The sequence below is a fragment of the Pseudorca crassidens genome, chromosome 2, assembly GCF_039906515.1.
Source record: "Pseudorca crassidens isolate mPseCra1 chromosome 2, mPseCra1.hap1, whole genome shotgun sequence".
Taxonomy (NCBI): Eukaryota; Metazoa; Chordata; class Mammalia; order Artiodactyla; family Delphinidae; genus Pseudorca; species Pseudorca crassidens.
The window spans coordinates 137304290-137329383 of NC_090297.1; the positions used below are offsets into that span (position 1 = coordinate 137304290).

At 40.8% G+C, this 25094-nt stretch overlaps 1 protein-coding gene across 4 annotated transcripts in view; it reads left to right on the top strand.

The window, feature by feature from the left end:
• NPL (N-acetylneuraminate pyruvate lyase) overlaps positions 1–19193 on the top strand; it is a 37377-nt gene extending 18184 nt beyond the window's left edge. For 2 of the 4 annotated variants that reach the window (XM_067728861.1, XM_067728860.1), the window contains 8 exons: positions 178–235; positions 6271–6346; positions 7998–8090; positions 8856–9004; positions 9137–9183; positions 11748–11832; positions 15587–15626; positions 18590–19193. In XM_067728861.1, coding sequence (XP_067584962.1) covers positions 178–235; positions 6271–6346; positions 7998–8090; positions 8856–9004; positions 9137–9183; positions 11748–11832; positions 15587–15626; positions 18590–18774 — 733 coding nt within the window. In that variant the 3' untranslated portion in view covers positions 18775–19193. Of the gene's footprint in view, positions 1–177; positions 236–6270; positions 6347–7997; positions 8091–8855; positions 9005–9136; positions 9184–11747; positions 11833–15011; positions 15534–15586; positions 15627–18589 lie in introns of those variants that run through there. The other 2 variants (XM_067728862.1, XM_067728863.1) reach the window with 2 other exon arrangements.
• The last annotated feature ends 5901 nt before the right edge of the window (positions 19194–25094 follow it).

Genomic DNA, 25094 nt, shown 5'->3' on the forward strand with positions numbered 1-25094 from the left:
TTTTTTAAAATCCCTGGTTAGATTAATTTTAAGTATACCACTGTAGAATTCAGTAGTCTTGAGATTGAGATTAGTCAGATATTAGCTAATTGCTAAAACCAGCACAAACCAAGGTAGCACAGCTCTTCCGCGTTACTATAAACTTCAAGTGATGCAACAGTGTTTTCTCTTTTGCAGGTTGGATCAGATAGTAATTCACGTGGGAGCACTGAGCTTGAAGGAGTCACAAGAACTGGTATGTATGTGGGTCCATCTGGGAGAGACCACTTGAGGGGCCTCCATCTTTATGCTTGAGTTAAAATCAATATCATTTTTGCTAAATATTGGATGCTGGAGAGTATAAGGTGTAGGACTGCAGGGAAGCCAACACAGAGCCACAAAGAGAGTAGCCCAAGGTGATAACTGCTGTAGCAGAGCGTTTAATAGGAGACAGAGGCACCTCTTCTTTTGGGCAAAGTAAGGATGGCTATGGAGCTACCTAGTTTGCAGGTAAGGAACAGAACTTGAGCCAACCTAAGTTTTCTCTAGGAAGTAAAAGGCAAGGCCATCTGCTGGGCATAAGGGAGATGGAAATGGGGTTCAGAAATGAGAAGTGGTAAAAACTGAGAATTGCTGCCTGGAGAATGGAAGAGAAAACTTAAACAGAAAAAGACTGTCCCCACCCATGTTTATAGCAGCACTGTTCATGAGGTCGAAGCAACCCAAATGCCCATGGACAGATGAATGGATAAAGAAAAGGTGGTATATACATACAATGGAATGTTATTCAGCCTTAAAAAGGAAGCAAATCCGTCTTGTCACATGCTACAATAGGGGTGAACCTCCTTGAGAACATTATGTTAAGTGAAGTAAGCCAGCCACTAAAAGACAAATACGATATTATTCTTCTTATACTATGAGGTATCTAAAGTAGTCAAATTCATAAAAACAGAATTAGAGTGAGTCCCGCTAGGGACTAGGGGGAGGGGGAAAGAAGAGTTGTTTAAGGGGTATAGAGTTTGTCGTCTGCGAAAAAGAAGCAGGCTGTAAAACAAAGAAATGCATTTATTAGGGGTCCTTTTTTAAAAGTTGACGTATAGTTGATGTACAGTGTTGTGTTAGTTTCTGGTGTACAGCAGTGATTCAGTTTTATATTTATATATATATAGATACAGATATATAGATGTATAGATTAAGCAGTTATTGCCTTCAAAATTCTGTTGCTTGGTTGAACCTTAAATTTTATTCCCTGGACATTTTTTTTTTTTTTTTTTTTTTTTGCGGTACGCGGGCCTCTCACTGCTGTGGGCTCTCCCGTTGTGCAGCACAGGCTCCGGACGCGCAGGCTCAGCGGCCATGGCTCACGGGCCCAGCCACTCCGCGGCATGTGGGATCCTCCCGGACCGGGGCATGAACCCGCATCCCCTGCATTGGCAGGCGGACTCTCAACCACTGCGCCACCAGGGAAGTCCCCTGGACATTTTTTAAAATCCCTGATTAGATTAATTTTTAGTAGACCACTGTAGAATTTAGTAGTCTTGAGATTGAGATTTTTTTTTTTTTGGCTGCGTTGGGACTTCGTTGCTTCGTGGGCTTTTCTCTAGTTGTGGCGAGCGGGGGCTACTCTTCGTTGCGGTGTGCGGGCTTCTTATTGCGGTGGCTTCTCTTGTTGCGGAGCACGGGCTCTAGGCACACGGGCTTCAGTAGTTGTGCTTGTGGACTCTAGAGCGCAGGCTCAGTTGTGGCACATGGGCTTAGCTGCTCCACGGTGTGTGGGATCTTCCCAGACAACGGATCAAACCCATGTCCCCTGCATTGGCAGGTGGATTCTTAACCACCGCGCCGCCAGGGAAGTCACCGAGATTGAGATTAGATATTAACTAACTATTAAAACCAGCATAAACCACAATAGTGCAGCCCTTCGTGTTACTATAAACTTCAAATGATGCAACAGTGTTTTCTCTTTTGCAGGATCAGATAGATATATATACATACATACATATATATATATATATATATATATATATTCGTTTTCAGATTCTTTTCCATTATAGGTTATTACAAGATATTGAATATAGTTCTCTGTGCTATATAGTAAGTCTTTGTTGTTTATTTTATATAAAGTAGTGTGAATCTGTTAATTCAGCATGGATGGACCTAGAGAATATCATACTAAGTGAAGTAAGTCAGGCAGAGAAAGACAAATACCATATGACATCACTTATATGTGGAATCTAAAAAAATGATACAAATGAACTTATTTACAAAGCAGAAACAGACTCACAGACATAGAAAACACATTTATGGTTATTTGGAGTCTTAGAATTTCAATTCAGGGAGCACAGATTCCAACAACCACAGAACAGTGTCCCCTCTGGGAAACAAAAAGCAGGAGTTTTTAAAGGAAAACAGAGAAGCACACTTAGTTTCCAAAAGTTTTTTGTGAAGAGTTGTGACTGGAAGGTATGTATTCTTTTTTTTTTTTCCTGTTACAATTTATTGACTCATCAAGTGTGTTTCACTTGTTATCAGTAAAGGCACACTTCTGCACAGTTCCGCCGGATGCCTTCCTAAACAGAGAGCTTCTTCTTTTTTTTTTTTTTTTAAGTCAGCAGGGTCAGCACAGTCACAGTGTAACAGGATGGAGCCCTAAAGTTTAAAATGGAGTTCCTGCTGACAGCTCCTTCCAAAACTTTCAGATCTGCAAGATGAAAAAGTTCTAGAGTTCTGTTTCACAACAATGTGAATATGCTTAACAGCAGTGAACTGTACACTTAAAAATGGCTAAGATGGTGAATTTTTTTTAATTTTTATTTTTTGGCCGCACCGCGTGGCTTGCGGGATCTCAGTTCCCCGACCAGGGACTGAACCCAGGCCACGGCAGTGAAAGCCTGGAATCCTAACCACTAGGCCACCAGGGAACTCCCAGTGTTGTGTTTTTCTTGGTCACAATTTTGAAAAATAAATTTAAAAGTAATTAATTTTTTTAAAAGGATTGCCCCAGTGGTGCTAAAAACCAACCAAAGTTGTAAGTCATAAATTTGTCATACCACCACTCCACACAGGTGTGGAGATTTTCTTCTAGGTACACTTTTCAACCAGAACATAGGAGCAAGAACACAAAGATTGGATTGCTCTGGGGTTAGAAATGAGCAGGTTAGGTGGAGTAATATTGTGGCGAGGGAGGAAGGAGTTCAAGTTGCTAGCAGAAAAGTAAACCATGTGGTAGTTTTGAGGTCTCTGTGAATCAAGTAAGAAAAGAAAGCACAAAGATGTTGTAGCTTGGACTGTCGACTGAAAAAAAATGTACAACCTAAAAGTTGAGAATTATGTTTTATTCAGCAGACTTACTGAGGACTTAAGCCTGGGATACAGCCACTCAGCAAGCTCTGAGGGACTGTTCCAAAGAGGTAAGGGAGGAGCCTGGATGTATAGGAGTTTTCGGCTGGAAAAAAAATATATATATATAGTTGAACATCAAAAGATTATTGCTAATCATAAAAACACGCATCTCAAGTTAATGATTTTAGTGTTTCCTTGTATGGTAAGGTGCAAGAGATTGGGCTTATTGAAACCATTCCTTTGATATGCATGTTTTTCTCCATCCTGAGTTCCCCTTAGGTCGCACCGTCCTGGTGCCTGCAGTGGCTGATGGCTGTTCGGCCGAAGCATCCTCTGTTTACTGAAATGGCAGGGACATCCTTTGTCCACAGAACCATGTCCTCAGAATTTAGATATTCTAATTCCAAAGAGCGCAATGACTTGATCTAACCCCAACATCTGCTTGTGGGTTTTGTTTGATTCTGTTTCCTATTAATTGAATTTAGAAATGGAATGTATAAAACCTCAAAACCTCAATTCAACACTCTTAGGCAAGCCACTAGGGAAGACGTTCCTAGGTGATTGCTTAGTAAGCCTAGAATCAGAACTTGGAAACTTGATTTATCCTTTTTACACTTGATTTGTTCTTCTTAACAGTAGCTCTTTCAACTATGGTAGTGTAAAGGAGGAAATTTTTTTTCCCCTTCTCTTTTCAATTGCTTTCTTCTATGCATCATGTGAGTTTTAAAATATTCTCATGTATGACATGACAGACAGTGTCAACCATGGGGTTCAACACTAGAATAGTAAAAAGATAATCTTAGTATAGAGATAATCCCCTGCTATAGGGATAATCGCCTGCTGTGGGATAATCTTGCCAAGGAGACAGTAATATTGGCATCTGCTTAGACATAACTCTCCATTGGATGATGCTTGAATGGGCACTGCCATCGACTGTCTCTGAAGTGGTTTCTCTTCCTTCCTTTCAGCTAAGGTTACCCTACTGCTCTTGTCCTAAACAAGGTGCTAAATAAATGATTCAAATATGTCAATTCCAATCCTGTGTCAATAAAATCCTATCCAGTGTCTTGATTGTTCTTTGGACTATATCCCAATCTCTTTTTGACTTTCCTACTTTACTTCTGCAGAAAGTTAATCACATCTATTAGATATAGTTATCACTAGCTTAAGTCTCAGAAGAAAGCCATTTTTCCCTTTTAGGTAGTGGGGCATGTTTCAAAGCAATCAACAACATCTACTGAGTCCTGCTATGTGCTCAGCACCATGACTGACCTGAACACAAGAGTCAATAAGATCTGACCTCTGCCCTCAGGGAATTCACTCTAGTTGGAGACCAGGAAGATACACAACTACCTCACCATGTGTTAGGTTTAAGTACTCTACTTGAAACAGATAAAAAATATTATGAGGGCCCAGTGGGAGGAAATGTTCATTTTTTTCTGAAGGAATGTGAGTAAATATCAGAAGAGTAGTGCAATGTATCTTCTGTGATATGTATAATCTTTTTCTTCTCAGCCTTTCTCAACTGCATTTCCAATCTGTAATATAAATTTTAAAATATGACTAATATCTTTGGAGAGGAAAGACAGTATCATCCAGTGGGCTGAACACTAGAAGAGAAATGACATCTGCAAGTTTCTCTATAATTAACAGTTATAGTTTATCAAAATGAACTGCTCGGGCTTCCCTGGTGGCGCAGTGGTTGAGAGTCCACCTGCCGATGCAGGGGACACGGCTTCGTGCCCCAGTCCGGGAAGATCCCACATGCTGTGGAGCGGCTGGGCCCGTGAGCCATGGCCACTGAGCCTGCACGTCCAGAGCCTGTGCTCCGCAACGGGAGAGGCCACAACAGTGAGAGGTCTGTGTACCGCAAAAAAAAAAAAAAAAAAAAAAATGAACTGCTCATGTCTCCTTAGCAAGTTTTTTTGTACTGACAAAGTCTGCAGAAGAATAAGATTAAATACACAGCTCACCTCCACCAGGGGTCTCTACTTTGCAACACCTGGGATTTTCCTGGTAATGACATTTATCATTAAATGTGGTAATTTTCCACTCTCTAGGGGTACATCGGTTGGCAAATTTGAAGAGTTTGTTGTTAACCTCTAGTATCTAAGCTGTAGGTGAATATAACAAATCGTTTACTCCAGGATGGTTGTGAAATTGTGATCTATAACAAGAAATAGGTATTTGGTCTTTGTCCCATTTCTGGCACAGAGCTCCAAAACCCTCGAATTCCTGGAGATAAGAACAATAAAGGTGTCTCTTGTTATGTTAATGCGGTGACTTTTAGAAAGTACCTAAGGATGGGGGCTGGTTGCCAAGAGTACCAGGCATGAAAATTAGGGGTTGGAACTTTCAGTTAGAGTTGATATGATCAACCCTATTTGAACCAATCCCCAATGGCCAATGATATAATCAATCATGCCTACGTAGTAAAGCCTCCATGAAAACGCCAAAGGACAGACTTCAGAGAGCTTCCAGTTTTGTGAACTTGTGGAGATTTGGGGAGGGTGGTGCACTCGCACTGAGAGAAGACATGGAAGTGTTGTGCCCTTTCCCCATGCCTTGCCCTATGCATCTCTTCTATCTGGCTGTTCCTGAGTCATATCCTTTTATAAAAAGCCAGTGATCTCGTAAGTAAAATGTTTCCCTGAGTTCTGTGAGCCTCTCCAACAAATTAATTGACCGAAGGAGGGGGTTGTTGGAACCTCTAATTTATATAGCCCATAGGTCAGGAGCACAGGTGATAACCTGGCATTTGAAATGGGGGTAGGGAGCTAGTCTTGTAGGACTGAGCCCTTGACCTGTATCTCCAGATAGATAGTGTCAGAGTTGAGTTGAATTGTAGGAAACCCAGCTGGTGTTTGAGAATTGCCTTTTGAGGTGGAGAAGACCCCACATTCACACACATCAGAATTGTGACCAATGGTTTTCTTTCTTCTTTTAAAGGCCCAACATGCAGCAAAAATAGGAGCCGATGGCATCGCTGTCATTGCACCTTTCTTTCTCAAGCCATGGAACAAAGGTAGGTAGATAGGTCAAAACGCACAGTGCTGTACATGGTCCGCTTCTTTATGCCTTCATTCCAAATGGTTGTATTTAACTCATGAAAGTAAAGTATTATGGACTGGAGGCATGAAGTTGCAATGGTACAGTAGTTCTCCGGAATATTCAGCCTCCCTGGACCCATAAAAGAGAAGAAAAGACTCCATTAAAGGACTTCAGCTCTTTTGTCAAGTAATCTGAGTAGGTCATCCACCAAGCCCTGGGTCAACCTACAGGTGCCTGTGTTTGGGTCAGGTGTCCACTTTTGGCCAGTCAGTTGCATAGAGTGTCAGAGTCACATGGCAAAGCATGAGACCATTGTTCTCAACAAAAGAGGAATATAAGTAATGGGCATTTTGAGACTACATGTACTATTCAAATTTGAGTAAGTGATGAATTTCAAAAGACGTTTCACAGAAATATCCATTGTCTTCCAAAATATCTAATTATTGTTTTCTCTATGGAAACTATTTGTGGTTTCCAGGTATACTGAGTCTTTTTAATCCTTTTGATTAGCAAAAATGCAGGACAAATTTTAAAAGGATTAAAAACAGACAAAATGTTATTCGCATGCACGATTAAACAAATCCATAGCTAAATGTATAACAGGTCAAAATTGTCATGAAATATTACCTGTTATCAGTAAAATAGTCGTTAATATTGGTAAGTAATTTAAATACTGCTATTTGGGAAATTTAGAATGAACATTTTTAAAGTTTTTTTCAGATGGTTTTAAAACATTTTGCATAAGACAAATGAAAAATAACAATACACAATAATTTTGTCAAAATATTTATTATCACAGTATTCAAATGTGTTCATAAGCTTCTCTCCCACTATTCAGTGGCATCCAGATGTAAGCAATTCTGCTGGATTTATTTATCATCTGTAGTAATGTTGCTGCTGAAGCTCAAATTGGATGATGTAGAAAATCCCAATTCCTCAGTAAACCAGAGTGAACTGTCTTCCGATATATGTGAATTTCTCTCCAAAAGGGAAAGGTACCAAACTCTGGTTGAGATGTGCCACTACTTTTATGACTTCCCATTTTGAGCAGATGTTGTTTATCTTTTTGTTGTAGAATTTACTGTTAAAACTTTATTCTGATCTTAATGCAAAGTCTTTGCTGTTCACTGACCACACTTACCCTTTTGGGTAAGAGGAAAAGGATCCTGCCTGATGGGCTTCTGATTTTTGTAAGAGTATTTCATGAGCTTCTCTTAATATGTGGGAAGATTTGCACCAGTTTTTTAATAGCTCTTTAGTATGGTAGGAAACTGATCCTCTTATTTTGGCCTTTCTACAGAGAGGAAAATAAAACTTTGAATAAAGTGAATTGCAAAGACATTGCAGTAGCAGTCTCAGAGATGGTAAGAGTGTCAAGAATTTTTGGCTTCCAAAAAGGATGGTTGCATTTCATTAGACGGTTCTTTGTTTTTTTGTTTTTTTTTTGGCTGCGCGGCCTGTGGGATCTTAGTTCCCCGACCAGGGATCAAACCCATGCCCCCTACGTTGGAAGCGTGGAGTCTTAACCACTGGACTGACAGGGAAGTCCCAAGGTTCAGTTTTTACTGGCGAAAGCCAGTGTTTTACACTTGTTCACACCATGACTTTTCCTGCTGTTCTTTCAGATGTCCTGATTAATTTCCTAAAGGAGGTGGCCGCTGCTGCCCCTGCACTGCCGTTTTACTACTATCACATTCCTGCTTTGACAGGGGTAAAGAGTAAGTACTGCTTCTTTTCATGTTTCTTCACCTTCACCTCTTACATCGTATCCTATTTCACTAAGAAACCCCGGCTCCACCCCACCTCACCCTGTGTCACGAAAGCATAAGACTGTTGACTAGATGGTTCCAACAGCTCCAAAATAAGTCACTCTTATCAAAAATAAGTCAGCCCTTATCAATCATTGACACCACCTTATAATGGAAGATTTTTAAGTATGAAAGACGAGTTGACCCCTACGTACTTGTAGCAGACAACTTGTGTCTGTCACACACACCTCTCCGTCTTATGTGGGAAGACATAGCCTGTAAGCCCCACTAAGACAGGGATTGGGTCTACTTTGTACCCTACTGTGTTCTCAGCACCTGGCACACAGGAAGGTACTGCGATCTCTTCTCACTTTTCTTTTAGGTTTTCTTTTATCATTATCATACTTCTCCAGCAAGAAGATTGTTACAGTTAGATGAAATTTATTAGGTTGTTTTTAAAATGCCATTCCTTTCTAACTTCCTTAGAAGAAAAAATAGAAGTTGTGCTTTATAAATATCCATCTATTGTCTTCAAGGAACAGAAGATTTAGGGTTACAATTTGATAAGTACAGAGGAACTAGGAGGCAAGGGCAAGTGATTATGTTCAATCTGCAGCCAGTTGCAGCTGAGAGCAGCCCCTGGCAGCTCAGTGCAGATGTGTGGCACTAGATGAGATGTCCTCTGTTATTTTCTGGGGGTGTACCGGTGAATGAGACATTTATTGTTTTGAACAGTTCGTGCTGAGGAGTTGTTGGATGGAATTCAGGATAAGATCCCCACCTTCCAAGGGCTGAAATTCAGTGACACAGATCTCTTAGACTTCGGGCAATGTGTTGATCAGAATCGCCAGCAACAGTTTGCTTTCCTTTTTGGGGTGGATGAGGTAAGTTTCCCCCTGGCATATCCCAGCGGGTTAGTTTCCCTCTGCAACAATTGATGTAGCCACTTATATAGTAGCATCTTTTTCTCTTCTCTTTTTCATCAAAGTTAACACTCTCTGTCTGTTTCTGATCAGCAACTGTTGAGTGCTCTGGTGATGGGAGCAACTGGAGCAGTGGGCAGGTAAGCAGGACTCATTTTTCCCAATGCTTATTAGTGTAAAATCCCCCACAGAGGCAGTCATCACCTGCGCAGTTGTATTTCTTGCAAGTACACCTTTTCTGATAGAAATTGCCTTTCTTTGCCACATTCTCTTAGTGAAAAGGAATGAACTAGGGCTTAGCACTTTGTTAGCGACTCAGTCACTCTTATAAGAAGCATCTGTTGCAGTTAGGGGTGAGGCACAGAAGCTGAGAGCATGCACAGAACTTCTTTATCAGAAATTATTTGGTTACAAATAACAGAAAGCCATTCAAACTAGCTTATGTGAAAGAAGGTAAGTTATTATAAAATACTGGGAAATTTCATAAAACCCAAGGGGAGGAAGTGCAGTGAGGTCTCAGAGAAGATGAGAACCTAAAACTGCAAAGCTCTCAACAGCCAAGGCAGACCGTTCTCCACCTGTGGTCCTTTGGACATCCCTTTATTTGCCTTTCTCTCCAGATGGGCTTTCTCTGCTTCAGCATGCATGTGGCCAGTCATGGGGCCCAAATGGGGCATCTCAGGATATCACTGGATAGCACTGCCAAGTCAGGTGTCCATGTAAGGTCCAGTCAGCTGCAGCTAGGAAGGTAGAATCAGTGGCCTGATGTCTACTCAGCAGAAGGCCTAGGGACGTTCAATTTGGCATGTCCACTGCACATGTTAACCTAGTTCAGTAGTAGTGTGCCTGCAAGCAGATTGACTGAACTATTTACATTAACTGAAAGTGTATTTCCTCCCTGTGGGAAAAGTACAGGGGAAGCAAAGTAATACTCATACCATATCTCGGTGAGCATGGCTTTGACGAAGAGTAGTTGGGTTGGATGTAACGGTAAGTAATGGTTTGTTCACTGAGCCAGGATGCCTGCAACATCCATCATCACTACAGGCCATTTCCTCCAAGGAACCCTGAATGCCTGGATCTGCTGACCTTGGAAATTCTTTTTTTTTTTTTTTCTGGCCCCCATACTAGGCATTTTTATTCTGTCAACAGAATCTGAAAGTGAAGTACATTTGATTACACTTCACTTCTCCTTAATTATGATCACATTCCTCTCTAAATGAGGATACATCTGAGACCCCTGGGATTCAAATTAGAGTATTCTGAAACCCCTTAGACATTCATGCACATATCGCAACTTTGGGTGTTTCACATCTGCAGGTAACTTATCTCAATGATTATATTTTATTCTTCCCTACTTTTTTACGAGAAGATAATGTGAACTTCACGTTCTCAGAATGCCTTGTATTGACTCCAGGGACTACACTTATGAAGTACCAACAATATTCTGTTCCTGGTACACCAAGATGAAACTCTTTTCTGATCCTGAGTTACTGTAGGAGAAGTCATTAGAAACTGGGGAAACATCTTTGTTCTGAATTTCTAGAACCTTCTGCCTTGCTGGTTTCTCTAAGAACACAGTGATTAGTCTAAGATATTTGTCTTTATTGGTAGAGTTAGAGATTCTTTTTTAAGTCAGCAAGAACATTTTATGATATCAAATAACATTCTCATCTCCATTTTTTCTGAAATGTAATAGAATAAGCAGTATGAAGGGATGGTAAGCTTCTCGACAACTCCGTTGCCCTTCTTTGAGACATAGTTTCTTCACAGCAAAATGGAAACCACACCTACCTCACAGGGCTCTGAGAGGATTAGACATGGTTTATGTCAGGCACCCGGAATACAACAGTCAATAAATGGTCCTTGTATTATTATTATCCGTATTAAATTATTACTAGAAACTAGTCTCTGGGTAACATATAACTTGGCAAAGAATTTAGGTAATCTGCCAGTATTTGCCCCTTTTACTGTGGTGCTACATTCACCCAGTTCCTCAGCATAGGGTTTTTGGGACCCGCCTCAGATGCTACATTTTTTTATTTTTATCTTTATTTATTTATTTATTTGTTTTTGGCTGTGTTGGGTCCTCGTTCCTGTGCGAGGGCTTTCTCTAGTTGCGGCGAGCGGGAGCCACTCTTCATCGCGGTGCGCGGGCCTCTCACCATCGCGGCCTCTCTTGTCGCAGAGCACACGCTCCAGACGCGCACGCTCCACAGTTGTGGCTCACGGGTCTAGCTGCTCCGCGGCATGTGGGATCTTCCCAGACCAGGGCTCAAACCCGTGTCCCCTGCATTGGCAGGCAGACTCTCAACCACTGCGCCACCAGGGAAGCCCTCAGATACTACATTTTATCCACAGTTCTTACCTGGCATTGCACCTCTGTGTGCGCCCTGGGCCAGGTGTTGCCCTCAATCACTCCTTGCCAAATACACCTCTGTCTTTCACTTTTTTTCTAACTTTACCCTTTTCCTATTTTTCTCCCTTTTCTTTATTCCTTTTGGTGTTCTCTGCGTCCTCTGCACTGCTTAGTGTTGCTGGAAAACTCAGAACTGAAGACACCTGATCCTTTAATAGATTAGGGCCTAAAAATAGACTTCTGGAAGGCTTGGTAGATTTTTCCCTTTTGAGCATTAGAGGGGTTTGAGGAGCTGGACCTTCTCGCTAAGTTATTGATCCTGAAGATGTGCTGTTTTCTTTCCAGCACCTATAACTACCTGGGAAAAAAGACAAACCAGATGTTGGAGGCTTTTGAACGGAAGGACTTCTCCTCGGCCCTGAACCATCAGGTAAGCTTTCTTTTCCCTTCGTATAAATCATAGCCTTTTTTCTTTCCCACTTGAGAATTCTTATTTTCTCTCATCAGCATTCCTACCACACCTGCCCTCCTTAAGATTGCCTAGCTGCTTCTTTCTGTATTTTCCTTCTTTTTCTTACTTTTTCTTGTTTAAAACCAAACCTGTGCCCATTATCCATGTTTCCTGCATGTCTCATCAGGACAGGCCCCACACAGGAATGACTCCTTTCTGTTCCTCCTAGAAATGATCTTATTTTTAGTCTACATTCAAAGTATTTTTATGACTGTGAAATAATGGTGATAGATTTTTGGGGAAATGACCACATGCCATCCCCTTGAGAACTTCACACCTGAGTCACCAGAGTATATAAGGAAGCTATGAGGCTGGTGATCTACAAAGGGGAGACTTAATCCAAAGTCAGAGCAGGTCAGTCCTCTTTGCCCTGGAAATGTGCTGAGAACTGAAAACATTCACCAGACAGGAAACAAGAGCTGAATAGGTGATCCAAAAGGAGACACTGGCTTTGAAACAGGAAGAGAAAAGCAGCAGGATCTGAAGTGTTCCAGGGAAGACCCCTGGGGGAAATGGTGGCTGCTGTTAATGTTACAGGGAGGACAGCCTAGCTGTCCAGAGAAGGAAGAGCCTCACCGAAGGGAACCAGCCCCACAGCTGGTAGTGTGTATACGTTAGGTAAACAGAATAAGGTGGAAAGAAATAAGGGTAGGCACTACAGAGAAACTTCTGGAGGCCGAGAGGCCCAGGAACTTTCAGGATCATAAAAGTGACTGAGAGGAGTGTCCCAAGAAAATGACTGAGAATGAAAGGCATAAGCAAGATCAGAGCAGGTGGTCAGTCCCAGTAAGTTTAGATAAGGGATCTTTTGAACAGGACAGGCCACCATCAGGGCAATCAGAAATTACAGAGCAGAAGTCGCAAAGCATCCTGGAGGTTTGAGGGAGTGACCTGAGCTCCAACCAAGAAGAGAACAGGAGGAAGCAGTTGCCAGCAGTGATTAAATACATCCCTACCCTTTAACCCTGAACACTGAGCAAGCCTAAATCTACTTCCTACTTAACTTAAAGTTTAAATAGCTTATTTAATATTCACCTTTATTCAGCCCCAGACCAGGTGAAGCTGAAAGCAGGAACAGCGTAAGGACTTAGGAAGCTATGTCAACTAGATTAAACATTGGCAAGACTTTGGTTTAAATTAAGATATGAAGTCTGAATTGGGCGGACTCTGCCATCTCTTTTCTTTTTTCTCAATTAGTTTTATTTATTTATTTATTTATCTTTGGCTGCCTTGGGTTTTCGTTGCTGTGCGTGGGCTTTCTCTAGTTGTGACAAGCGGGGGCTACTCTTTATTGCAGTGCGCGGGCTTCTCATCGCGGGGGCTTCTCTTGTTGCGGAGCACGGGCTCTAGGCACGCGGGCTTCAGTAGCTGTGCCATACGGGTTCAGTAGTTGTGGCTCGCGGGCTCTAGAGCGCAGGCTCGGTAGTTGTGGTGCACGGACTTCGTTGCTCTGCGGCACGTGGGATCTTCCCGGACCAGGGCTTGAGTCCGTGTCCCCTGCATTGGCAGGTGGATTATTAACCACTGCGCCACCAGGGAAGTCCCTGCCATCTCTTTTCATATACGATTTTCTTTTTCCTAAATTTCCCAGAAAAAATTATTTCTGAAAATTTCAACCTGTTCTGAGCTGAATGATGTGAAAATCATAGGATGGCGTAAACTGTGAAACAGCTCTGATACGGAACCTTTCCACTTAGTGGTTTCTTTTATTGGTTGATTCAATTTCCATCTCTTTTTCTTTTTTTTCTTTTAGTCCTACTCAAATAAATCATCTCACCCAAAACAGTATTGGTAAGCAGTTTAGTTTACCACATTCTGTTTTTTCTTACAGAAAGCAAGTGTGAGCAGGTCTCATTTACTCACTTATTTATATACCATGGGCTGAACTGAATATATAATTTCAATAAAACTGGTCTCTGCCCTAAAGGAGTTTGCAGTCAAGTGAAGAAACAGAAAAATAAAAAGTTAGGGCTAAACTTACTCATTCTCATGGACTTTATTTTTGGCTGTGTTGGTCTTTGTTGTGGCGGCGAGCGGGAGCTACTCTTCATTGTAGTGCGCGGTCTTCTCACTGCAGTGGCTTCTCTTGTTGCAGAGCACGGGCTCTAGGCGCGGGGGCTTCAGTAGTTGTGGCACACGGGCTTAGTTGCTCCACGGCATGTGGGATCTTCCCGGACCAGGGCTCGAACCCGTGTCCCCTTCATTGACAGGCAGATTCTTAACCACTGTGCCACCAGGGAAGTCCATCATTCTCATGGCCTTAAATGCCATGTTATATTTACAAAGTGAGATGACACATGTACAGAGATATTCCTTATAGCATTGTTTATACTAGCAAAAGATAGAAACAGCCCAAATATCCACCCATAAGGAAATGGTTAAATACATTATGTTTGAGTTATTTAATGGAATTATATACAGCCCTTTAGAAGGATGAGATACTTTTATATGCACACATCTGGAGAGATCTCCATGATACATTAAGTGTAAAAAAAGCAACAAAGTAGAGACTTCTGAATGTAATGTGCCATACTTTGTGTGTTAGGGAAGAAAAGAACATGTGCATTTCTGTTTGTAAGGCTTGATACCAAAATTTTATTCTGCATTGACTTTTTTATTACTAGTATACAATTGATTAAAACAGCATAAAAGTAAAATGTTATTGAAAATGCATCTCTTGATGAGATGAATGAGAATCTTTTTTTTTAAGAATTGCTTCATGAATTTGTGGATGAATATTCTTTAATGCTAGGATGAGTTAAAGTTCAGCATCAATACTATTTCTGTTTTTTGCTTTTATAGAAATAAGTGCTGTGATACCCTGTTTATCTATATTAGTAGATAAGAATGGAAGAAACTTTGGTATAGCAATGTCACTCAGTTCTTCGAGCAGTTTTTGAGTCATATGCTTGATCATTTAATGATTTTCAACTGACAACCTGAATCACAACATTAAAAGCAAAGTTGAAAGGAAAAAATTGAAAACCCTATGATTCTTTAGAGGACTTGTTATCCATTAATTAAAGGACTCACTCTGTCAGCTCTCTTTGTGGATGCCAATGCCAACATTTTGATTTGCTCCTTTATTTGGTTCCCAGGGGTGTCCCAAGGCAGTGATATAAGAGGTATGTCTTTATTTTTTCAAATGTAGGAGAAGGACTGTGAGCAGGGAAATATAAAAGGACAAGCTACGCCTCCATTATGTGCAACTTCTTATTCTGATCAATTTTAGAAATAGCACTTACGGAAGTTGAGGGTCTAGAAATGGCCATAAATCTTAGCCTTGACCAAGTGCCCCTGAGGTATCTTGGAAAGTACCCTAGAGGTTAGAGTACCCCAGTTTGGAAACTGCACTAGCTGATAAGTTTACCTCTGTAACCTAGGTGGGTAAAGGTTGCCTTCCCCATCCTAACTCTCTATTGTACAATTCCTTCATTGGAGCTTCTTTTCTTCATGGGCTCATTTCATAAAAGCTTATATATATGAAAAGATCCTACCTTATCCTGGGTAGATCTCAGTCATCCTCACGTGTCTGTTCTCCACTCCAACAGACCCTCAGAAAACTAAGGTGTGTGGACTTTTTAGTTTGGGGTTTCTGCAATTTGACCTCTAAATTCTTTAAATTATCACAGTTTAGTAATTACTGACTATAGATTTGTTTGTTCCTTTCCAGTTTTGTATTCAGAGATTTATCAACTTTGTGGTCAAACTAGGTAAGTTTCCCGCTTTGTCTCCTACTGGAGAGTGTAAAGGAAATAGACTTTCTCTGAGCGTTTCAGAGAAGGTGATGAGGGACTTTCATCACTTTCTCTGAGGGTTCAACAAGAACACCTTTTAATCAGCTACAAGCAAAGTTTTATTCCTAATACTAACTTTCTGGGCCAATCCTATAAAATGGTGAAGTAAACCTAGTTGGAAGGTCTTGGCAACCTTCTACAAATCTCTCTCCTCCATCTTAGCACTTTGTTCACCTCCCCACTCTGCTCACACACCATTTTTTTAACCCCTTCTCTCCTACACCGTCAACACTCCCTCCCTTTACTTGCCTCTGCTCACTAAAATTCTACTACCACACTATAGCTGATGTAAGCCTAAGTGTTTAGAGGAAGGCAGTTTGAATACAGATCTTACTAAACTGTGAATGACTGACAGCTCTCCCAAGAGTATCTGCAATTTTAAAAGAGTTTATTAACACAAGTAAGCTTAAATGGATGGAGGTTTGAATAATATGACAATGTAAAGTTTGAGGGAAATACAGTGAATTTGAGTAGAGAAACCTCTCCACAGTCTCCTAAGTCTTATCCCATAACAAATGATAAATGCCACTATTCACTCCACTTCCGCAAGAGACTGGCCCTTCCTGAGGACCTGGGTCAAGTCCAGGAAAAGTTTTAGGTTTATTCTTGGCAGACCTCCTACCTTCCTTTCAGAGCCTTTCTGCCTCTTCCTGGCAACCCCTCCCAAGCCCTAAGCACCTATTATGTACTGTGCCCCTCATTCTCACAGGGTTTTCAGACAACTCTTTATCCTTCAAAGACAATGCTTCCCATTTGCTTTTCCACTTTGATGATTTTTGTCCTATTTGTGTACCACCAGTACTATTATTACCTAATATCATTCCCTTGTCCCAAGCAATACTTCTCACAAAATCGTGGGTTTAGCATATGTTCCTAAAATGCATTAAAGTAGATTTTGAACTACTACTAGTTCTATAGTTTTTTAAAGAACTAAAAGTTTACCTGTACGTGTAAGATCACTTTGCATACCAGCAGTGATTCTGCAGTAGTTTTGTGAAGTATAGCTGTAAGGTATTAGCTGAAAGGATTTACTCTTTTGCCAGATTTTTGGCATTTAAAAAGAGGCCTCTTGAAGACAGTTTTTATGATCTAAAAGAACATATCTTTAAAGAGCTCGTTTCAGACTTCCTTGGGGGTTGGAGTTTTCATGGTTTAGTCAAAGAAAGACTTTTTTTTTTTCTTTCAGTTTTTTTGAGATAAAACTGACATGCGGCACTGTATAACCCTGTTTCTGTTTTATTATGTTTGTTCATTTTTTGTTTTTTAGATTCCACATATAAGTGAAATCATACAGTATTTGTCTTTTTCTGTCTGACTTATTTCACTTAGCATAATACCCTCTAGGTCCATCTGTGTTGTCACAAACAGCAAGATTTCATTTTTTTATGGCTGAGTAATATTCCATTGTATATAAGAGAGACTTAATCTTAGTAAACATGATAAAGCCTTATCATGAAGGTAGCTCTCAGTCTTCCACCATTCATAATAAGCCTAGGAGGGCCATTTTGCATTTAGCAAAATATATTCTATATATTTAGGCAAGCTAGTATTTTTCTTCCCAATGCTCAATTGTTACTGTAACCAAATTACCTTAGTAAAAGAAAGTTACTTCTCATACCTTTGATCCGAGAGCAATAGCCAGTTAAGAAAACAAATATCTTCCTGTGCTATATTCTGGATTACTTCCTTAGATCTACCTTCAAAATCACTAATTCTATCTTTAGCTATGTTTTCGACTGGTTAGTTTTACTGATTATATATTTTTAATTTCCAGCATTTCTTTTTGGCTTTTTCTTCCAGATCTTCCTGTTCTTTATTTATATGCCCTTCTCTTAGCCTATGGCTTCTATTCTTACGTTTATCTCTGTGAAGCCTCTTTCAGAATTTTGTATCATCTTTTCTCAGGATGTAAAATTTGTCAGTTGTGCATTTGCTGTCTCTCATGCAGCTTCTTTTTCCTTGTGTGCTTTGTAATTTTTAACTCTGATTTCATCTTCAGAGACAGCTGTTTTCTGGAGAATCCATCGTACTCTAGGTTGTGAGTTGTCCCATCAAATGATTTTACATTTGCCTCTGCTAGGACACTATAGTTTCATCAGTTCTAACCAGTCTTTAGGTATATTTCTTAGTATGGTTCCTGTACCAAGCACAGAATGCAAATACGGATCCAGCATTCATCTATGGCACAGGCTTGGGATTTCATTTATATGATTTTTTTCCTTCCACACCCTGGCAGAAGTCATGCTTCCTTGCCTCTCAGACCAGTGGGCCAGTTTTTTTTTTCTATTTCTTTTCATAGAAGGCTGGCTACCAGTTTTATATGGGGAGTTTAATTCCAGCTCTTTGCTGTGTACAGACTCAAGGCTTCATCTTGCATTCCTGCCCTAGTCTAAAACAGCAGCATTGAGTCATAAACTACCTTAAATAGTGCATTTCTCAGGTACTTCTTAGATTTGTTTGAACTAAATTGTGACCTAGTGACCAAGTCCTACATCATTCAATCCACAACAGTGTATCCCTGAATCAGATTATCCTCATGGACCACTGGCTTCAGCAACTCCTTACTACTCTGACCTCTTTATTCCTGATACTTCTCGTTCCTCCTTCTTGCTTCTGAGGTTGACTTTGAGTCTCACTTTGTTTTGTTTTACAGTTTGTCAATTTGTTCAAAAGTTTCCAGCATTTCTATATGTTTAAAGCAGGAATAGGGATTTCCTACATCTGCTCAGTCTGCCATATTGACAAGAAATGTTCCCATCTTTTAGTTCCACTTTATCCTGTTATAGTAATCACTGTAAGAATATGATCTCTTCTTTCGAGTGTTTGTGGCAAAGTGGACAGTGCCAGCCATGTTTCCTCATTTATATTTTCCTGTCTAGGTTTTGGAGTGTCGCAGACCAAAGCCATCATGACTCTTGTCTCTGGGATTCCAATGGGCCCACCCCGGCTTCCACTACAGAAAGCCTCTAGGGAATTTACTGATAATGCAGAAGCTAAACTGAAAAGCCTAGATTTCCTTTCTTTCACTGATTTAAAGGATGGAAACTTGGAAGCTTGTAGCTAGTGCCTCTCTATCATATCAGGGTGTGTACGTTGAGATATAATCCACTTTGAGTACTGCATTCATTTCTCAAAAACTTTTTAGATGAGTTTGAACTAAACTTTCCTAGCAAATGAAATCTTGCATCAATCAACAAGTATTTAAATACCTACTATGATCTTTTAAAAGTTTTAACTTATGATGGGGCAAAAACTCTAAAAGGAGTTATGAGCCCTAAGTCATTCAATATGTCACAGAATTTTGGTGGAGAAGTTTTTGCATAAATGGATAATATGGAATCAAGAGGAAAATTGTAATTGATTAATTCCATCTGCCTTTGGGAGCTCCCATTATCTTGATTTCTGGTTGTTAATCCTATTTTAAAGTTTTCTAATTTTAAACCACCATAATGTACTTTCATTTTAATAAATATTCATTTGGAATCTAGGACAACTCTGAGCTATTGCATTTAGGCAGACATGCTAACTTTAATGCCAAATTACAGTGAGACTCAACTATGCACAACTGTTAACAAACCAGTTCACTTGGCTGCTCAGTCTAACTCTAGAATATCTGCTTTCAGATTAATTGCGATGTCGCAGTTTTCCCCAAAAACATTGGGTTAGGTGAAGACTTGCTTCAGTTACTATAACTAAAGGGCCATTAGGGTGGTTTTCACATAACAAAGAAAAGGCCTTCCCCAAAGATGAATTCAAGTCTCTAATTGTTGCTATAGAGAACTTCTCAAAGTTTCAAAGAGCTCTCTGCTCTGGGCACCACAAACTTCCCCTTTCCTCACTGAGAAGAAAGTGTCCCTCAGCAGTGCCCTGAATTATTGGAAATGAAAGCCAGCATCCCTTCTGCCGTGAGCCCAGGGGCTACTTACTGTTATTTCCCAGTCACATTTTCACACAGTCACTTTTCAGTGATAAGAGATTTAGGGAGGACCTAAAGATTTAACTTTAACTTTCTCTACACACCTTCTTTACTTTTTTCTTTTTCTGGACTATATAACTGGCTGCTCAGTCTCCTCTCTAACAAACCCTGGTACATGCCTTCCAGTGACAAAGTGTACTGATGGTCAATCCTTAGTGATTTTAAACTGGACTATCCAGTCTAATAACTACCTAAGATTTTATTTTGTTTCTTATCTAATTAGTCTGCTCATTGGCAGAGGAAAAGTATTTGAAATTCATATCAGTTTACTCTATTTTTTAATTTTTAAAAATTAAAAAGAAAATGTTTGCAAAATGAGAATTTGAAATGATCAGTGGATTTAATTATCTTTGCTACCCTTCTCTTTATATCTCCTCACTCCTTTTTTGCCCAGGAATAAAACACACTGTTTTCTCCTATTTCTCTCACCTTTAGGAGTAAGGTGTCTGAATTAGAAATTGAACCACGGTGGCTTATGTGAGCTTACATTCTACCTCACTGAAACTTTTCTCTATAGCCGTTAATTTCCTGAAAGAGGAACAGTGAGGTTTTTGTTAGTCTTTGGTTCTGAGGATGTCATATCCCTACTTAATGATACTAAAGCCAAATTAATTTTTCAGTGAAGATAAATATTGGATATCCACTAAGCAATGAACTCTGCTTTTCTTTTTTTGCTCTTCTGAAATTAGTGCTTGGAGGGCTTTTAACATGATTAATGAGATCTTGTGAACACAAAGTTAGTTAAACAAAATGACCAAGGGCTGAGTTTAGCTCTATGTATTTTAACATCCAACTCCGTAGAAACAAGGGGCTTCTCTGGTGGCGCAGCGTTTGGGACTCCATGCTCCCAGTGCGGGGGGCCTGGGTTCAATCCCTGGTCTGGGAACTGGATCCCACATGCATGCCGCAACTAAGGAGGCTGTGAGCCACAAATAAGGAGCTGGCCTGCTGTAACTAAGACCCAGTGCAACCAATCAGGGAAGCACAAAAGAGAAAACCATTCTACAATTTAATACGTACAGTGTCATTAGTGGTTTTTTACAGTTTGCTTTTGAGGATAATCTACTGAATTTTTCTGCCAATGACATTTCAGAGTGAAGTTGTCTTCAGGAGTACACTTCCACAGAGAATCAAGAGTATAACAGTCCAATATATTTTACAGGTGATACCTGACAGTTTATGAGCAGCTGCAGATCACTTTTTTCTCCATTTTTTCCCCAAAGTCTTGGATGATGAACAGGAGTCATGACTTTCACCACCACTATAGTGCTCATATAGTTTTAGCAGCTTTCAAAATGGAGTCAGGAGAATTCAGGCCAACAAGTTGGCCCAGAACGTATTTCATTTCTTTAGTGGTTCCCTTAGCCATCTGGTTACCTGGATGAGTTTGAACATATGGTTGTGCCAGAAGCTCAGGAGTGGATACCCTCTGTTTAGGGTCCCTTAGTAAACAACACTTTAACACATCTTGAAGAAGGTATAAATGGAAAATAGGGAAAGGTGTTTAGCAACGTCACTGGGAAGCCTGTGCAGAGTGCACCTAAATGCAAGTCACAGCACACTAATTTGTTTGTGTTGGCCTTCTAGAGGAAGGAAAACCATTAGAAAACTTCCAGGTTTTTTTTTTTTTTTTTAAAAAAAGAAAGAAACAAATGAATGTTATACAGCAGTGGGTTGCTAATAATGCCTTTAAACAAAAGTAAAATTTTGGAATATTATGAATTTATTGTTATCTTTGAATTTAGCATTTAATGTCAAAACTACAGTAATGATGTGAAATACCTTATTTATCACAGTACTAAAAGCTGATTTTTAACACCTTTTCCAAAGTGGAAATCTGAGATTAGTTCATTGGAGATGGTTGGAAGGTCAAAGTGATTTCAGGGACTGGTTTTGTTACTGAGTCCAACAGCACCTCTTAGCCAGTGTTATCCATAAGATTTCAGTCCAAGGAGTAGTAGAGAGTTGGGTTCAATATAGTATGAAATGGAAAACAGTATAACATGGTTTTGTGGGAGGCAGGGTTGGCCTTATGCTTCTATGTCTGACCTCAGGCTGTGTGGGTTCAAGTCCCAGCTCCACCACTTACTATCTGTGTGACTACAGTGTTATGTTTTTAAATATAAATTTATTTATTTTATTATTTTACTTCATTTACTTTGGGCTGAGTTGGGGCTTTGTTGCTGCTCGGGAGCTTTCTCTAGTTGTGTCGAGTGGGGGCTACTCTTCATTGCGGTGCACGGGCTTCTCATTGCCTTGGCTTCTCTTGTTGTGGAGCACGGGCTCTAGGCACGCAGGCTCAGTAGTTGTGGCACATGGGCTCAGTAGTCGTGGCTCACAGGCTTAGTTGCTCCGCAGCCTGTGGGATCTTCCTGGACCAGGGCACGAACCCGTGTTCCCTGCATTGGCAGGTGGATTCTTAACCACTGCGCCACCAGGGAAGTCCCTACAACATGTTATTTAACTTCTCAGCCGTTCATTTATCTCATTGATAGCATGAGAATTATAATATCTATCTTCTGGGGTTATTATGAGGATTACACATAGGAAGAAGGTCTCAGAATAGTGTCTGGCACATCTTAGGCACAGTGAAGTGTTAGTTATTGTTAGTTTTTATAGCTATCCAAGGCATTCAGTGTATGTTCTTTATAGAACAGAGAGAAGCATTACATTGCTGCTAAACCTTTTAACTCAATAGGTGCCAAAATAAAGTCGAAAATGATATGAAACCCAAGAATTGAAATTTGCATTTATTATTACTGGAGTCCAGATCATAGTGCCACCCTCAGATTTTTTCGTAGGTTGGGAATTTCTGACTGTGCTTCTAACAGCAGAGGATGGGGAATGGAAAATATCTGTGGGTTCTTGAATGATCCATGTATCACTATTTGGAACAAACAAAATGAGAGAATGACTTTTGCTAAGTGATTTCAGAGGAACAAGCAGGTCAAAGAGGCATAGATGAAAAAAGTCATCATCATTGCAAGATTTGAAGTATTTATGTGTGTATGGGATAGGAAGGTATGTGACATGACTTTTTGTTTTAAAAATGACACTCTTGAAGCAGTGTGATGAGTAGATTGGAAGACAGACTGGGAACAGGTAAACCGTTAGGTGGCCTATTGTGATAGGTAACCAATGGTGGAGCCACTAAGGAAGTGGCAGCAGGGATGGAGGGGAGGGAATGGAACGAAAAATATTTAGAAAGAATCAACAGAACCTAGACATGGAAGATACAGTTGGCCCTCTGTATGCACGGGTTCCACATCCAAGGATTCAACCAACTACAGAAGGAAAATATTTAAAAAAAAAAAAAAATTCCAAAAGGTTCCAAAAAGCAAAACTTGAATATGCCTCATACTGGTAACTATTTACATAACATTTACATTGTAGGTATTATAAGAAATTTAGAGATGATTTAAAGTATACAGGAGGATATCCTATAGGTTATATGCAAACACTATGCCATTTTATTTAAGGAACTTGAGCATCTGTGTATTTTGGTATCTGCAAGGGTCCTGGGACCAATCCCCTGTGGATACTGAGGGACGATTGTACTTGCATTTGTTCTTTATTTCATGTAACAAATCACCCCTAAACTTAGCAGCTTAAACCTGGAAACATTTATGAATTCACACAATTTCTGAGGGTTGGGAACGAGGAGCAGCTTAACTGGGTGGTTGTGGCACAGAGTTTGTCAGAAGGTTGCAGTCAAGCTATCGGTTAGAGCTTTACTCATCTCAAGGTTCAATTGGAGCTGGAGAACCTGCTTCTAGATTCACTTACCTGTAGTTGTGGGCAGGCCTCTGTTCCTTGCTGGCTCTTGGCCAGAGGCTTCAGTTTCTCACAACATCATGGCAGCTTCCTTCTCCCAGAAAGGGAGATCTGAGAGAGAGATCCACGAGAGAGAGAGAGATGGCACACAAGTGAGCTCAAAATAGAAGCCACAGTCTTTTAAAGCAATCTCAGAAGTAACCTACCATCCCCTTCTGTATGCTATTAGTCAAAAAGGACAACCCTAGGACAATGTAGGATGGGACTACACAGGGAATGAATTCCAGGAGGAGAGGATCATTGTTGGCCATGTTGAAGGTTGCCTACCACAATAATAAAAGAAACAGAATTGACACCCAGGAATCAAAGCCTGTGGGACATCATGTAGAGAGGCCCACCAAGCGTTTATGTATATTGATCTGGAGTTCAAAAGGTTTGGATAGGAGATAGAGGTTTAGAGGGTATCAACACATAGATAGTAGTTGAAACCATGGGAAGAATAAGATTGTCCAGGCAGAGCATATATAGAGTGCTAAGAACAGAAGGCATGATTGGCATTTGGTGTGCTTACAGAGGAAGTTGCATAGGAGTCTGAGATGGACTGATCGGAGACAAGAGAGCAGAGCTGTGCTCGGAGGAACTCCAGAGTCCTCAAATGTGAGGGGTGGTGATGCTCAGAGAAGATTTGCTTCAGGAGTCTTATCCTTAGAGGAGAATGCAAAGCTCAGAGGAAAATGGGCAGCTGGCAAATGTCACCAGTCCCAAAGGGCCAGGGTCTCCCAGCCACCGCTGAAGTCCTCTTTGAAGCGTGGAAAGCCCTGGAACCTCAGCAGTTGGGTACTATGTAGGTTCCATTCCCAACCACCTTGTTGCTCGGGACACAGACCCTAGGGCAGCTCAGAAGCAGCACAACTCACCATCGACTTCCCAAGCTGCAGGGCAGGAGGCTGGAGCTGGAAGACCAGCATCCACCCCACCCCTGGCTCAAGGGAAGGGAAGACTAAACCCAGGGCAGCTGAAGGACCTGCCCAGACCAGGGCCAGTGGTGAGCTGGTAAATGGTTAACAACTGGCTCTGGCAGAGGATGTGGGAGAAAGGGCCCAGACTTGTAGCATTTGCCTATTTCTATGGTTAGATACTCCCACCATGGGATGAGGATCAAGATGGCAGAGTAAGAGGATGTGGAGCTTACCTTCCCCTATAAATACATCAAAAACACATCTACGTGTGGAAAAAGTCTCACAGAAAACTAACCGGAAACTGGCAGAAGAACTCCTGTGCAACTAAGGCTGCAAGAAAGATTCGCATGTAATCAGGTAGTGTTACCGAGTCCAAGCTCGCTCTGCTTGTCGCACGACACGGCAATAAATCGGGAGATGAGGTGCTGAGGCAGACCAAGAAGATGGCTGACTAGTGTCTCAAAAAACCATCTTATCAGGGTCTGGATGCCAGTTTCTTTTACAGAACAGAGAGGGGGAGGAGGTGAGGAAGTAAAGTATAAAGGCCACAAATTTTGCAAATATCCCCTGGAATGGCCAGCCTAGGGGAGGGGATGTGTTAATTTCTTCTTTCTAGCAGCCATTCACAGGTGGACAGGGTCGGGATGTTTCCCTGAACAAAGGCACTTTGTTTTA